Consider the following 15,651-nt stretch of genomic DNA (forward strand, 5'->3'; position numbering starts at 1 on the left):
TTTGTTGTAAAGATGTGCTGTGCCTTATTGTTTACCTGCACTCATCCTTGCACTGTTGTATAACATAGGGCTGGGCGATATTGGCCTAAATCAATATTGCGGTTTATCGCATATGTAGCTGCGGTAACGATAATTGGACCATAACTATGACAATCCCCCTTTGTAAGCCACACCCCTTTTACAAGCCACACCCACTTGACCATACCAAACTGGGGATATTTTGTTTCAATAAAGTTTAAAAAAAGGACAGTAACTCAATGAGCAGCAACCCAAACTATGTACACACCACAGGACGTGTATATACAGGTATACAGCTATGTACACACTACAGGACGTGTATATACAGGTATACAGCTATGTGCACACTACAGGACGTGTATATACAGGTATACAGCTATGTGCACACTACAGGACGTGTATATACAGGTATACAGCTATGTGCACACTACAGGACGTGTATATACAGGTATACAGCATACAGCTATGTACACACTACAGGACGTGTATATACAGGTATACAGCTATGTGCACACTACAGGACGTGTATATACAGGTATACAGCATACAGCTATGTACAACACTACAGGATGTGTATATACAGGTATACAGCATACAGCTATGGACACACCACAGGACTTCATATACAGGTATATAGTTATGTACTATACAGTATATATGTATATACAGTATGATGTGTATATAGTATATACAGGTGACAGTACAGGGACATACAGTATATATGATGGGCAAAGTACAAAGGCACTGTTATGGGGACACTGAGTGGCACAGTATAGGGGGGCGGTAGATGGGTAGATAGATAGATAGATCTATCTATCATCTCTCTCCTATCTATCTCCGATCTATCTATTCTATCTATCATCTATCTATCTCTTATCTATCCATCTATCTTCAAAAAGTAGCAGCATTCCAATTGAATTGTGAATAAATCTACACCTTTTTTTATTCTTGTCTAAAACAGCGATGTTTCTGACCACAACGTTGCTCTTTTTCTCATAGGTTGCTGACCGTTTTAGTGACTGCAGTGATGCTCTGACACGCTGGGCAGGTTGGGGGGCACTGGGACGTGCAGGTTGGGGGGCACTGGGCTGTGCAGGTTGAGGGGCGCTGGGACGTGCAGGTGGTGGCTCCACTGTGCTGTGACTGGTTGGTTGGCGCTGTGCTGGGCCGCAGAGAGAGGCAGGTGCGGGCCGCTGGAACTGGGTGACATGAGCAGGGGCGGTGTGCCGTGCCGGGCGGGTGACGCGGGGCCGCTTTGAGATGCCGGGAGGTTAGCGGGTGCTGGGACTGGGGGGTGGTGGCTCCGCTGTGATGTGCTGTTTTGGGCCACTGGAACAGGCTGAGACGGGCCGGGTAGGTGACGCCGGGAGGTTGTGCTGGGACAGGCTGAGACGACCGGGCCGGAGTAAAGGGGGGGGGGGTTAACACACACAGTGCCAGTCTCCTATTTGCTGTCTGTGCGTCCCTGCACACACAGCACGAGTTCTCATCCAACCTGTGCAGCTCAGGGCTCAGACGGCGATAGTAGTAATACCGCAGATACAGTCCTGGCAAAGTTGAGGTCGGTTAACCAGCGCCAGAGACGGTATCGGTATTTTCACGGTATACTGCCCAGCCCTAGTATAACAGTAGAGGTGGTGCAAAGGACTGCAACAATGTCCTATTCAAGTGAATGGGGAAACAATGCAGAACCAAATTGCACAGCAATGCCAGGGCAAGCGTAAAGAAACAAAGAGGAAGCTGCAGTCTTTTTAAACAGCCGATTGGCTGGAATGCCAGGAGTACCTAGAGAAATACTACCAGATCTGTTTACAGTTATAGGCTATGTTCTCACAACGTATCTTTTCGTAAAAGTACGTCCGTTGTTGCAATCGGCAACAATGGACATATTTTTTACAAATAGACATGTTGCCCAGCCTTCTATGGGATCCTGGCCGGAGCGTAGACACATAGTACACGCTTCGGCCGGGATCCCTCGTGGCGCTGCAAAAAAACTGACATGTCAGTTTTCTGCGGCCGCTATTCAGTGAATAGCGGCTGTAGAAAACCATGTCAGTGCCCACTATGAAGCAAGCGGCTGCGGCCTGATGCTTCATAGTGAAGATTTTTGGATGCTTCCCAGATCGAATGCAACGCAGGGGAGAAATGTGGTACCAACTGATGGACAAAAGGGGGCATGCTGATGTCCTGAACATACCTCAACCTGCTGGACAAGCTGCAGCCCAACCTGACTCTCACTACCAGATAATATAGAAGCCATCATCTGAAGGAAAGGCTCCCTGCACACATCTGTGTTCTTCTGCAGTCTCAAAAGACATAGACCATAACTTACCCTGGGCCATCCATGCATTTTATCTATGGGCCACCACAACCACTGACCGCACAGCCAATATAAGACCACATTCACACATCCGCAAATTTGATCCTTAAAGGGAACCTGTCACCCCTCGTGCTGGGGTGACAGGCTCCTGACCCCCCGCTACAGCCCCCTATACTCACCTGATCCCGCCGGGTCCCGCTTCTGGATCCGGTCAGGTCACGAAGATCTCAGCCGCTGCAGCCCGGCGCGCGCGCTGAGAGATGAGTCCAACGCTTATAGAGAATGACGGCGCTCTGGACTCTCCTGTCATTCTCTATGAGTGTTGGTCTCATCTCTCAGCGCGCGCGTCGGGCTGCAGCGGCTGAGATCTCCGTGACCCGACCGGATCAAGAAGCTGGACCCGGCGGGATCAGGTGGGTATAGGGAGCTGTACCGGGGGGTCGGGAGCCAAAACATGAAAGCATAGACAGTAAAGCTGTGTAGTAGAATAAAGGACCTCCTAGCGAACCCCGCAAAGCGTGTGACAACAGGGGAGGGGGGCCTCAGAATAGCCCTGCAACCCCAATGTCACAACCCCAACCCCAATAACCAAACCCACTGGGCCCCCCACACCACGCAAGTGCCTCTAGTGGAGAAGGCGGCCGCCAAACACAAGTGTGAACAAGGTGTTACTACTCACCATTGCACCAACAGGTAGAATAGTAGGCGCCTGCGGAGTATGGGGGGGCCCAGTGGGGTTGCAGGGCTATTCTGAGGCCCCCCGCTCCAATTGTTGATCGCTGACAGACACAGTGTTGGTTTAGTGTAGGGACTTATGTGGGCCAAAAGACCTGCACGTGGTACATGAGGCAATATGGTTTGATCAACTTATATACCAACATTCTGGCGTTGGTTATTAAATGCAGCCGAGAGGCATTAGCGTCAGCCATAGGTGTGAGGTGCAGCAGCTTCTTTTTCTCTAGTTTTGTATAATAAAACTTATATTCTCTGCAATTACAGACTGCAAATTACGACAGTGTCCAAAAGGCCTTAGATAAATCCATAGGACACAAGATGGCAGCAGCCATATGACTTACGGGTGTGACTGCTTCAGCAGCTGTCCGAGCTGCACCCTCTCAACTTTAACTGCGCACAATGCATACATGATCAGTATGGTATAAGAGAACAGTGCAGGTTGTCCAGGGGTTAAGCTGCTCATTCAGAAGCATTATGCAAATATGTAAAGTATGAAGCTAGTTTATACAAGCCCCTGCTCTGTAGTACTTACAAACATGAAAATATTTCTCTCAAATTCTTTACAAGCTCTTTCTATGAAGTATTTGACTATAAACATACCCACACTCTGTTCTCTGAACATTTCGATTCTTTGAATATACAGGGTATAGCAGTGTATCAACTAAGCACTGGGGGGGGGGGGGGGCGATTGGGATTTTTCAAAGCTAATGTATTTGCATTCTAATCTATTTACTTATTTACTTGGTATTGCAGGTGCCACTGAGCTGGAAAATAGCCACCTATCAGATATTGATGGCCTATCCTAATGGTCCAAAAATTTGCCCAATCGAACAATTAACAATTTCGAAGTAACAATGTGTTTTTTTTATAACGATCATTATATAGACGGAATGATATATTGTTTGGAAAAATTGATATTGCAATCATTTTAGGATCGTTTAAACCCATCTCACACATTAGGGTGAATCTGTGAAAGATTGTTTACACGAAGCGATGTGGGAATTTCAGTAAACGACCAACAATGATTCAATGATTTCAGAACTTGTTAAAAGATCACAATGAACGATTTACCACTTGTCATTTGATAGTTTGCTGTGTTTACACGAGCCGATTATCGCTCACATGCGATAGTCATCGTGAAAATTTGAACAATAATGGTTCTGTGTAAATGCACCATAAGGATAGGTCACCAATAGAGATGAGTGAATGTCAAGCATGCTCCTGCTCATCTTAACCCCAATGCTTGGCATCTATTAAGGGTGGCTGAGGAGGTTGGATGCAGCCCTAGAGAGGCCTAGAAAAAAAGCATACAGCCTAAGGCTATGTTCACACAAGGTATATTTTTTGTAAAATCATGGCCGTTGTACAATGGCCTTAATTATTACAAAAATATATGTGCCTTTGCTGCCTATGGGATCCCAGGAGGAGCGTATACACATAGTATGAGCTCCGGCCAGGATCCCTAGCAGCGCAGCAAACAACTGACAACCCTATCATTTTATACAATAGAGCAACTCTGTTCGCACACTCTATTGTGTGCTGTGGAAAGTTCTAATGCGGGTGCGCACTGATGCACCTGAATCAGAACTCTGCGGCCCGAAAGATAATCCGGCCGGTACTGCCGTTCCGGACGGTCTCTTACAGCATGTGAACATGGCCAAAGGCTAGATTCACACAGGACAGATCCAGAGCGGACTTAAAGCTGTGAATTTGCAGCGAAATCCCCTTAGCTGTTTTTTTCAATGAGATTCCATACTCGCATCGGGGTTGTCATGCCGCTGCGAGTATGTTACAGTCAGCCCCCGAGGCCCGGTGCATCCCACTGTGAGTATGGAATCTCACTGAAAATGACAGCTAAGGATCAGCAGCAGATTTCGCTTTCGTGAAGTCCGCTGTGAATCTGTCCTGTGTGAATTTAGCCTATGGCTCTGTCCATTTTTTTCAGACAGCCTTATGGCTGCACCCAACTTCTTCAGCCATCGGTAATAAAATGCTGCACACAGCATGCTTGAGATTCACTCATCTATAGTCAACTATGGAAATCCCCAGGAAACCCCCTTGAATACTTGTACCCTGCCACAGAATAAAGCAGTGGTAACATTTGCGCTGGTGCCGATCCATGTTTATTCAATGCCTGAGAAAGCTGAGCAGCCTTGCCTAGTCATAATAGTAGATTTCTCTTATTTTATATGTATACGATGTCAATAAATTTTTATTTTGATTCTGGACAGTACAGAGATCTTGCTAGAGACTTTTGTATACTTAGGCCTATAACTGTGACATGGGGGTATACTCCAAGTCTAGAGGAAAGAAGGTTTTACCATCATCACAGACTAGGGGTTCTTTACTGTAAGAGCAGTGAGACTATGGAACTCTGCCACATGATGTTGCCATGGCTGATTTATTAAACAAGTTCAAAAGAGGCCTTGATTCTTGAAAATAGGTACTAGAGATCATATGATAGGACTTTTATCCAGGGAATTATTCTGATTGCCATAGTGGAGTCGGGAAGGAATTTTTCTCCCTTTGATGGGGCAAAGGGTTTTTGCCTTTCTCTGGATAAACATAGTAGGGTTATATAGTAGGGTTCGATTTTGATGTGCTATTGCCTTTTTTCAACCTTATAAATGATGTGACTATATAGGTGATTATTAGAGAATCATGTAGAGGTTGTGTTATTAGTAAGAATTATATATATTAAAATAAATAAATATATTATTATTTCCCTTTTTGTTTTTACATTTTTCCCAGTATAACAGGAAAAAAATTCGAATACTGTATGTCTGATGTGGAAAAAACTTTGCAAATATACTCAATTAGAATACATTCACATCCTTATACATTCTGTGTCAACAGTTGCTATGTAGACTAAGGTTGAATTCACACATTCCGTGTTCACTCCGTGAAGCACGGACGGCACAGATTGTGGACTCCTGTACTGGAGTGTTCCCTGCACAGCATGATGTATTAATATCATGGCGGGAGCGGGTAACTGTTTTAATATCTCTGGCTCTGTCATTACAGCGGCATGATCATTCAGTTTCCCGCTCCTGCAACCCCCGTCCTCTTCTCCCGGGCGCCATCTTGTGACAATGTCGCCAGAGCCAAGGGGCGGGCCAGGTCTTCTTCCTCCTCGGCATCTTCTGCTAAAGTGAATGGGAGAGGAAAAGGCTGCTGGTGCACTTGCGCACCAGCAACCTTTTCATTGGCTGGAGCGCGTCACATGGCTTCCAGCTTGCTCAGCCCTGATTGGCGATTGTCACTGTAGGGATGGTGAGTATGGTGTGTGTGTGTGTCTGTCTGTCTTTTACAGGTCGCTGCAGTTGTCCTTTGATACATTATGCTGTGCAGTGAACACTCCAGTACAGGGATTCATCATGCGGTCCATGCTTTATGGAGCGGACACGGGGTATGTGAGTCCAGGCTAAGGACCCTATTACATGGAGCGATAATCATCCAAATAAGGACAATAATAAAGAGAACGATCATCAGCTGATCATCTCTTTAGGTCCTGACCTAAAATCATCAGGCATTGGGCAACGATCACTACATGTAATAGCGATGCGGGGCCGACGGCTGATGATTGTAGTAAAATATAATAAAGCAGTATCTCACCTTACCACGTTCCCTGGTGTCCTTGGAGACTTTCCTGGTGTCTGCAGCTCTTTCTGTACTGACAGGCCGCCGGCCGCTCAGCCAATCACTGGCCTTCTCAGTTTATTTCTACTGGCAGCTAATTAGTTAAAGTGTTCCTGTCGTTATAACTTTCAAAATCTAAATGAACAGTAGATGTAATATAAAGCAAGTTTGCAATTTGCATTCGTTATTTATTTATTTATTTTTCTGTTATCATGGAAAACACAGCACTTCCTGTTTTCAGTCAGAAACCAGGAATTCCTGTGTACCCCAGGCAATATGAGCTCTCACAGAGAGAAGGCAGTCATGTGATTGATAGACACATTGAGCTGTGACTCTCTATACTAGCCAGAATTCCTGTGTTTAGTCTCTTTTTTTTCAACCAGCACAAGTGAGAAAATCTTCCTTCAGGAGACTGGACCTGGATTTCTGGTAAGTATAGCTTTGTTTTACAGCGTGATACCAAAAATAAATAATGAATGTATATGGCAAACTTGCTTTATTTTACATCTGCTATTAATGTAGATTTTGAAAGTTATAACGACAGTGACACTTTAAAGGGGTAGGCCACTTTATAGTAAAATTGTTCAGTGTACAGTATTAGTGTACTCACAGTACATACTGACAGCAGCTCCCTGTGTACCTCAGAGCTAATATCAAACTCCCCTCCTCCAGGCTGTACTGCCCTGCTCTGTGGTGTGTCTGTCCATAAGGGCCAGTTCACACAGAGTAATTGTCGGAATTTCGCAGCAGAGCTCTCAGTGTCAATGGGAGGGCTCATGTGTGCCTCCGTTTCCGCGGCTGTCCATTGACATGTTATTCACCAACATGCAATGCCCACAGCCCCCACACCCTGCTCCTGCCCCTATCTTGTCTAAGGAGGGGGGGGGGAGAGAGAAGTGGAGCAGCCTGGAGAGCAGAAAGAAAACCTTTCCTGCTTTCTGGATACCTTTAAATCTACATAGTAACTGTTAATGCAGAACAGTCAGGAATTTTTAATAGAGAATATTTGTAAAGATGATAATTTTCTGGTGATAGATGCACTGGGACTATGAGAATGTGGCTGTGAGGGTGAGCTGTACATTGTAACAATGTGGCTGTGAGAGTGAGCTGTACATTGTTACAATGTGGCTGTGAGAGTGAGCTGTACATTGTAAGGCCAAGTTCAGACTATGTAACTGTGCGGCTGTATTTGCGGCTGTAATTGTGCGGCGGTATTTTTGGTGGTTCATGCGTACGCTGGAAAGTATACGATATACGGCTGCACAGTGCACACTATGTATGAATCTACGGCCCGATCGTAAACGGACCCGTAAAAAATGAACAAGACCATTGTTTGCGGCTGGACATGCGGCCGAGGATTGACAGGCGGTCCGTACGGAGTACTTCAAAAATAGCCGGCAATGATGCCGAATGCCGATGCCTCTAATAGTTAATATATTAAATTAATATAACACATTTTCTTTGTAATAAAGTCCCTTTCGTTGGTCAATAATTTAATTCTAACGAATCCATCATTTGCCAATTAAATATACTGTTAAAATAAATAGATATATAAATAAATGTATATTTATATATATATTTATTTTTTGACAGTATATTTATTTGCACAATGATGGATTCGTTAGAATTAAATTATTGAACAACGAAACTGAATTTATTTAATCGAAAATGTGTTTTATTAATTAAATATTAATTAGTACAGGAAGCTCCATAAGCCATTAATTCATATTGCCGGCAAAAGAGCATTCTGTACTAATCATCACTTTACTTTAATGAAAACATCAAATGTTTCTTCTAATTATGTTATCACAATAGCATTATTAGAAGAAACATTTAGAATTATATGTGCGCTCAGCTGATTGGCTGATCGGCTGAGCGCACATATAATTAGCGGGTCCGCAGCACAGTGACTTCATTGTGCTGCGGACCAGCGAAGAGGCAACATCGGGGTGAGTATACAGCTCTCCCCACCCCCTCCCCAGCACTGCACCCCTCCCAGCAAAGAAGGGGGGGGTCAGTTAACCCCTTCCTTGCTGGGATGGGTGCAGTCTGACATCAGTCTGGCCCCCAAGGGGTTAAGGGGGATGCAATACATCCTCCCTTAACCCCTTGGGGGCCAGACTGTAAGCAGCGATCTGTAAAGATGCTGCATACTGTAAGGTGCACAACACCGCTCACAATGATGGGTGTTGTGCTCCTGTTTGTGTGTTTCTCCCTTTTTGTTTTTCAGATATCGGTATCCTGTGGATTACGTCGGATTCCGTGGACTACGTCGATGACCAGCGTTTTTTTAATGTTTTTTTTTTAATAAAATGGTCAATGAGGGGTGTGGGGGTGTTTTTATTTGAATAAAAAATTTTTTTAACTTGTGTCTTGTCTTTATTTCTTTACTTTATAGACTTAGTAGTGGAAGCCGTCTAATAGACGGAATCCATTACTAAGTTGGGGCCTAGTGTTAGCCGGTATAAAATGGCTAACACTAACCCCCTATTATTACCCCAGTACCCAATGGCACCAGGGGTACTGGGAAGAGTCGGGTGCCAGTGGTCCCGGAGCGTCAAAATTGGCGCTCCTGGACCGGGCGGCAGCAGGCTGGTAAGATTTAGGCTGGGGAGGGCCTAAACCAATGGCTCTTCCCACCCTGGTGTTACCAGGCTGCTGTCGTTTGGTTTTTAACCCGGCTGGTTATAAAAATAGGGGGGACCCTATGCGTTTTTTTTTAATTATTTATTTATTTAAAAAAAAACCCGCATAGGGTCCCCCCTATTTTTATAACCAGCCGGGTTAAAAACCAAACGACAGCAGCCTGGTAACACCAGGGTGGGAAGAGCCATTGTTTTAGGCTCTCCCCAGCCTAAATCTTACCAGCCTGCTGCCGCCCGGTCCAGGAGCGCCAATTTTGATGCTCCGGGACCACTGGCACCCGGCTCTTCCCAGTACCCCTGGTGGCATTGGGTACTGGGGTAATAATAGGGGGTTAGTGTTAGCCATTTTATACCGGCTAACACTAGGCCCCAACTTAGTAATGGATTCCGTCTATTAGACGGCTTCCACTACTAAGTCTATAAAGTAAAGAAATAAAGACAAGACACAAGTTAAAAAATTTTTTTATTCAAATAAAAACACCCCCACACCCCTCATTGACCATTTTATAAAAAAAAAACATTAAAAAAAACGCTGGTCATCGACGTAGTCCACGGAATCCGACGTAATCCACAGGATACCGATATCTGAAAAACAAAAAGGGAGAAACACACAAAAAACACACAAACAGGAGCACAACACCCATCATTGTGAGCGGTGTTGTGCACCTTACAGTATGCAGCATCTTTACAGATCGCTGCTTACAGTCTGGCCCCCAAGGGGTTAAGGGAGGATGTATTGCATCCCCCTTAACCCCTTGGGGGCCAGACTGATGTCAGACTGCACCCATCCCAGCAAGGAAGGGGTTAACTGACCCCCCCTTCCTTGCTGGGAGGGGTGCAGTGCTGGGGAGGGGGTGGGGAGAGCTCTATACTCACCCCGATGTGTCCTCTTCGCTGGTCCGCAGCACAATGAAGTCACTGTGCTGCGGACCCGCTAATCAGGGCCGCCGATAGGGCAGTACAAGTGGTACTGCCGTATGGGGCCCGGACCCTAAGAGACACGGTAGGGGGCCCGGCGGGCCCGCCGGCCGCCGCCCCCCGACCGCTACGCTAGGGGGGCCCGCACGGCCCCCCTTGCCAACTGTTTTTGAGCATCCCGAAAAGCTGCGGCCACGCAGCTTCTCGGGATGCACTGATCGCTTTAATGTTCCGCCCGCACAGCGGGCGGAACATTAAAGCGATCAGAATACAGGGGAAGGACCTGTCAGCGTCCTCCTCCTGTATTCCCTCCCATAGGCTGCCGGCACTTCATACCAGCAGCCTATGGGAGGCCGGGCCGTGATCATGTGCCCCTCCGGCAGGCGTGATGATGTGACGTCATCACGTCTGCCGGAAGTCCCGTCCCTGCGGCTCGCAAGATGGAGCCCGAAGAGGAGGAGGAAGAGCTGCTGCCTGCACAGCGCGGATTAGGTGAGTAGGATGTTTGTTTTTTTTAGAAGCACCTCTGGGGGCATTATTAGTTTATGGGGGCACCTCTGGGGGCATTATTAGTGTATGGGGGCACCTCTGGGGGCATTATTAGTGTATGGGGGCACCTCTGGGGGCATTATTAGTGTATGGGGGCACCTCTGGGGACATTATTAGTATATGGAGGCACCTCTGGGGGCATTATTAGTATATGGGGGCACCTCTGGGGGCATTATTAGTATATGGGGGCACCTCTGGGGGCATTATTAGTATATGGGGGCACCTCTGGGGGCATTATTAGTATATGGGGCCACCTCTGGGGGCATTATTAGTATATGGGGGCACCTCTGGGGGCATTATTAGTATATGGGGGCACCTCTGGGGGCATTATTAACTCATGGGGGCATCTCTGGGGGCATTATTAGTGCATGGGGGCCACCTCTAGGGGCATTATTAGTTCATGGGGGCCACCTCTAGGGGCATTATTAGCTCATGGGGGCACAGCTGGGAATCCTACATACAGGGGGCACAGCAGGGGATCCTACATACAGGGGACATCCCACACAGCGCAGTTACTATGGGAGCCTACAGGGGGGAGAAAGGAAAGGAAGTTGCTAGAAATGTGCGGAGCCTAAATTGTTTGTCTCGCAGGTTCTAAGGGGATGAAACGTATCTGGAAGGAATCATCATGGAGGTCTGGGCCGGATGGAGAGGAAAAGGGAAAGTGACGCCTCAGATCAAAGAAGACGTCACCTGTGAGTCCCTGTATGACACTTTTCTTATTTTGTAGAACATCATTTAGTAGGGGCGCCCCGAGGTGACAGCTACTACATTATCTGTACTCAGACATATCACTGTGTTATCTGTGGTGTTACATAGGACTGCAGGTGACTACTACATTATCTGTACTCAAGAGATATCACTGTGTTATCTGTGGTGTTACATAGGACTGCAGGTGACTACTACATTATCTGTACTCAGAGATATCACTGTGTTATCTGTGGTGTTACATAGGACTGCAGGTGACATCTATATTATCTGTACTCAGAGGGATATCACTGTGTTATCTGTGCTGTTACATAGGACTGCAGGTGACATCTACTACATGATCTATACTCAGAGGTATCACTGTGTAATCTGTGCTGTTACATAGGACTGCAGGTGAAATCTACTACATTATCTGTACTCAGAGATACCACTGTGTTATGTGGTGTTGCATAGGACTGCAGGTGATATCAGGTGATTTCTCCAGGTTGCAGAAGTTCAAACTTCATCGTGCCCTGGTGTGCTGGTGTCTGTATGTGTGTATACATGTGTGCTGGTGTCTGTATGTGTGTATACATGTGTGCTGGTGTCTGTGTGTGTGTATACATGTGTGCTGGTGTCTGTATACATGTGTGCTGGTGTCTGTGTGTGAGATCAATTCTAGAGAACTGGCTCATATACCCCATTTTCCCCAGTGGCTTAAAATGTAACCTCTGTTATACAGTTATAGAATTGTAGAAATTAAATGTGAACAAGGTGCAATTCAAATAGACACTTACTTGTATAGCTGCCTCTTGTGCTCTGTATGCAGTGCATTATATTCACCCTTGCAACGTACAATTTATAGCGTGTCTACAAGCCCAGCGGGGCTCATTATGATGGAGACTAAAACTTATACAAGAGTGGGGTAGGGGTTCCCCTGTATTCAGAATGCTGTTGAGTGCTAGGCAATGCCCCGTCTGGGATTATTGAATTTCGAGGGTCTATGCAGAGCAGGATAAAGACACCTCTGCTGCACAAACAGGATCTCCTAGAAAGCGTTCTCACCGCCATGTATTCCCTATCACTGGCTTGGGTGAGCTAAACTAGTCTGCCTGGGGGGGGGGGGGGTGATTTGTATATGCTCACTAACATGGAACAGCCTCATTATATTAGCCTTATCAACATATTCTATGTTAGTGAGCATACCGGGGGGGATATTGGTGAACATATACAAATCAAACAGCCCCCCAGACCCTCGAAATTCAATAACCCCAAACGGGGCATTGCCTAGTACTCAACAGCATTCTGAATACAGGGGAACCCCTACCCCACTCTTGTATAAGTTTTAGTCTCCATCATAATGAGCCCCGCTGGGCTTGTAGACACGCTATAAATTGTACGTTGCAAGGGTGAATATAATGCACTGCATACAGAGCACAAGAGGCAGCTATACAAGTAAGTGTCTATTTGAATTGCACCTTGTTCACATTTAGTTTCTACAATTTTATAACTGTATAACAGAGGTTACATTTTAAGCCACTGGGGAAAATGGGGAATATGAGCCAGTTCTCTAGAATTGATCTGAACCAAATTATACCTCCCAGCAAGGCGTGGGGCAAACACACAATTTTTTTTTTTTTTTTTATTAATGTGGGGGGCCCAGACACTTTGGTTGTATGGGGCCCCGAAATTCCTGATGGCGGCCCTGCCGCTAATTATATGTGCGCTCAGCCGATCAGCCAATCAGCTGAGCACACATATAATTCTAAATGTTTCTTCTAATAATGCTATTGTCATAACATAATTAGAAGAAACATTTGATGTTTTCATTAAAGTAAAGTGATGATTAGTACAGAATGCTCTTTTGCCGGCAATATGCCGGCAGCTTCCTGTACTAATTAATATTTAATTAATAAAACACATTTTCGATGAAATAAATTCAGTTTCGTTGTTCAATAATTTAATTCTAACGAATCCATTATTGTGCAATTAAATATACTGTCAAAAAATTTATATATATATATATATATATATATAAATATACATTTATTTATATATCTATTTATTTTAACAGTATATTTAATTGCAAAATGATGGATTAGTTTAAATTTAATTAGTGAACAACGAAAGGGACTTTATTACAACGAAAATGTGTTTTATTATCTTAATATATTAACCATGAGAGACATCGGCATTAGTGCAGAGGATCGCAAACCCCGGTAATAGCAATTCATGTAAACTGTGTTCCCTGCTTTCCCAGATGCATCCAGAGGTGTTTGCATCACTTTCTTAAGATTTTATTTGTTATTTTTAGTTGAACCAGATTTCAAAGTAAATGACCGTATGTTTTGAGCCGCATGTCTATTTTTTCCCACGGCCGGAGTTTCATCCGCACATTTACAGCCGCATAAAAAATACAGCCGCACAGTTACATAGTGTGAACCTAGCCTAACAATGTGTCTGTGAGGGTGAGCTGTACATTGTAACAATGTGGCTGTGAGGGTGAGCTGTACATTGTAACAATGTGGCTGTGACCGTGAGCTGTACATTGTAACAATGTGGCTGTGAGGGTGAGCTGTACATTGTAACAATGTGGCTGTGACCTTAGAGTGAGATGGGCAATGGCTGACCCACCATAGGACTCAGATCTCATAGAGGGGCACACCAAACACAACGTGAGGACCCTAGGTATCAGGAAGCAGCGTCAGTACGGCCCAGGCTATACCAGGCTTACAGGCAGTGAGGTGATGTACATGGTGGCTTCTTCCACACAGCGCCCGGTGATGTGCCGTTCAGGCGCAGCATTCACACACAGCGGTCCGCCTCGTCTGCCGCACTCACCTTGTTGAGGTAACTGTTGACCACCTGCTGGAAAGGATAACAGTACACCTTGTGCGCCACCACCTCGGCGCCCATCCCGGCAGCCTTCCTCTTCTCCTCCCCTCCACGCTGTCTCCTTCGGTACCTCTCTGCCCTAAGGCGCCATACTTTTCTTTTTTTTTTAAACTCTTTCACATAACTTTATTAGTCGCGGACAGCGCGTGCATAACTACTTATAGAGGATCATAGAAGAGCTAAAGCTTCCCCAATGTCACACTGAGGGTGTGTAGGAGTGTGTACGTGCCTGTCAGCGGCCGCTGCCTCTGGAGTGTCTGGGGAGGGAGGGAGGGTGCTCATGAGTGACAGGTCTGTCCAGCTGGGGACAGCTCTAGAACTGTACAGGAGCCTACACAGCAGGGCTCAGTGTATACATTATAAAGTATAGGCAGCTTCAGCCCATACAAGTGCTGAACTTTATTCCTCAGTGTTGTCACTTTGTTCTTACAGCTGGAGGACCCATTCCCCCAGCCCCTGTAGTCCTGAGAGGCTTCTGCAGCAGCTGAATGGTGCACCACCCAAAAGATTCACATAGAACTGTTCCTAGTGTGCAAATCTACCATGGTGGATTATAATATGGCCAGTTCAGGCGACTGTCCAGGCCCGTTTTCGCAGTTTTCGGGTCCCTAGCAGTCAGCTTTTTAAATGTAAGTGCACATAGTTAAAACCGGCGCCATCATTGACACAGCCAGGAACTATTGATTTCCCGCTGTGCCAATCTCTCTTGTGACCATAGTCGCACAGTCCAATTCCATCAAGTTAAAACATATTGCACTTATAAACACCAAAGGCCAATAGCCACCATGTTTTTGAACAACCAACAAGATGTCGGTCTTTCTGTTTGCTGATTTGTACACATATCCGTCCTGTTTTTCAGAGGCAAATAGGAGCAGCAGGGGAACAGGGCTAGGTAAGCTGTTTTTTTTTTGTGTTTGTTTTCTTTCTGGTTCATGCCCCCAACCCCCAAAGCCTCTACAATTTTTAATTTAGGATAAGAATACCCCTTTAACTGTGCACATTTATACTCTTCTTTATTTTTTGTCACAGCTTTGCAACACAAAATGCAGCACCAGTTTGACATGTGAAAAACAGTTCTACCTTGGTGTAAGAGTAAATTTGTTTAAGAGCTCACAGTTTTTCAAAATTGTGACTTGGTTTAAGAGCATTGCTTCGGTGTAAGAGCTCCCTGTACTGGGTGGGAGGGAGAGTGGGGGAGGGGCATGGTCTGCATAGCATGATCTACAGCACTGTACTCTGACCCAG

General features: G+C 45.6%; 1 protein-coding gene across 2 annotated transcripts in view; it reads right to left on the reverse strand.

The window, feature by feature from the left end:
• Window positions 1-14,508, reverse strand: part of PRELID2 (PRELI domain containing 2) — a 96,125-nt gene extending 81,617 nt beyond the window's left edge. For both annotated transcript variants that reach the window (XM_069971987.1, XM_069971978.1), the window contains exon 1: window positions 14,353-14,508. In XM_069971987.1, the coding sequence (XP_069828088.1) occupies window positions 14,353-14,427 (75 nt within the window). In that variant the 5' untranslated portion in view covers window positions 14,428-14,508. The remainder of the gene's footprint in view (window positions 1-14,352) is intronic.
• Between the last annotated feature and the right edge of the window lie 1,143 nt (window positions 14,509-15,651).

This window comes from Dendropsophus ebraccatus, chromosome 1 (assembly GCF_027789765.1).
Source record: "Dendropsophus ebraccatus isolate aDenEbr1 chromosome 1, aDenEbr1.pat, whole genome shotgun sequence".
Lineage (NCBI taxonomy): Eukaryota > Metazoa > Chordata > Amphibia > Anura > Hylidae > Dendropsophus > Dendropsophus ebraccatus.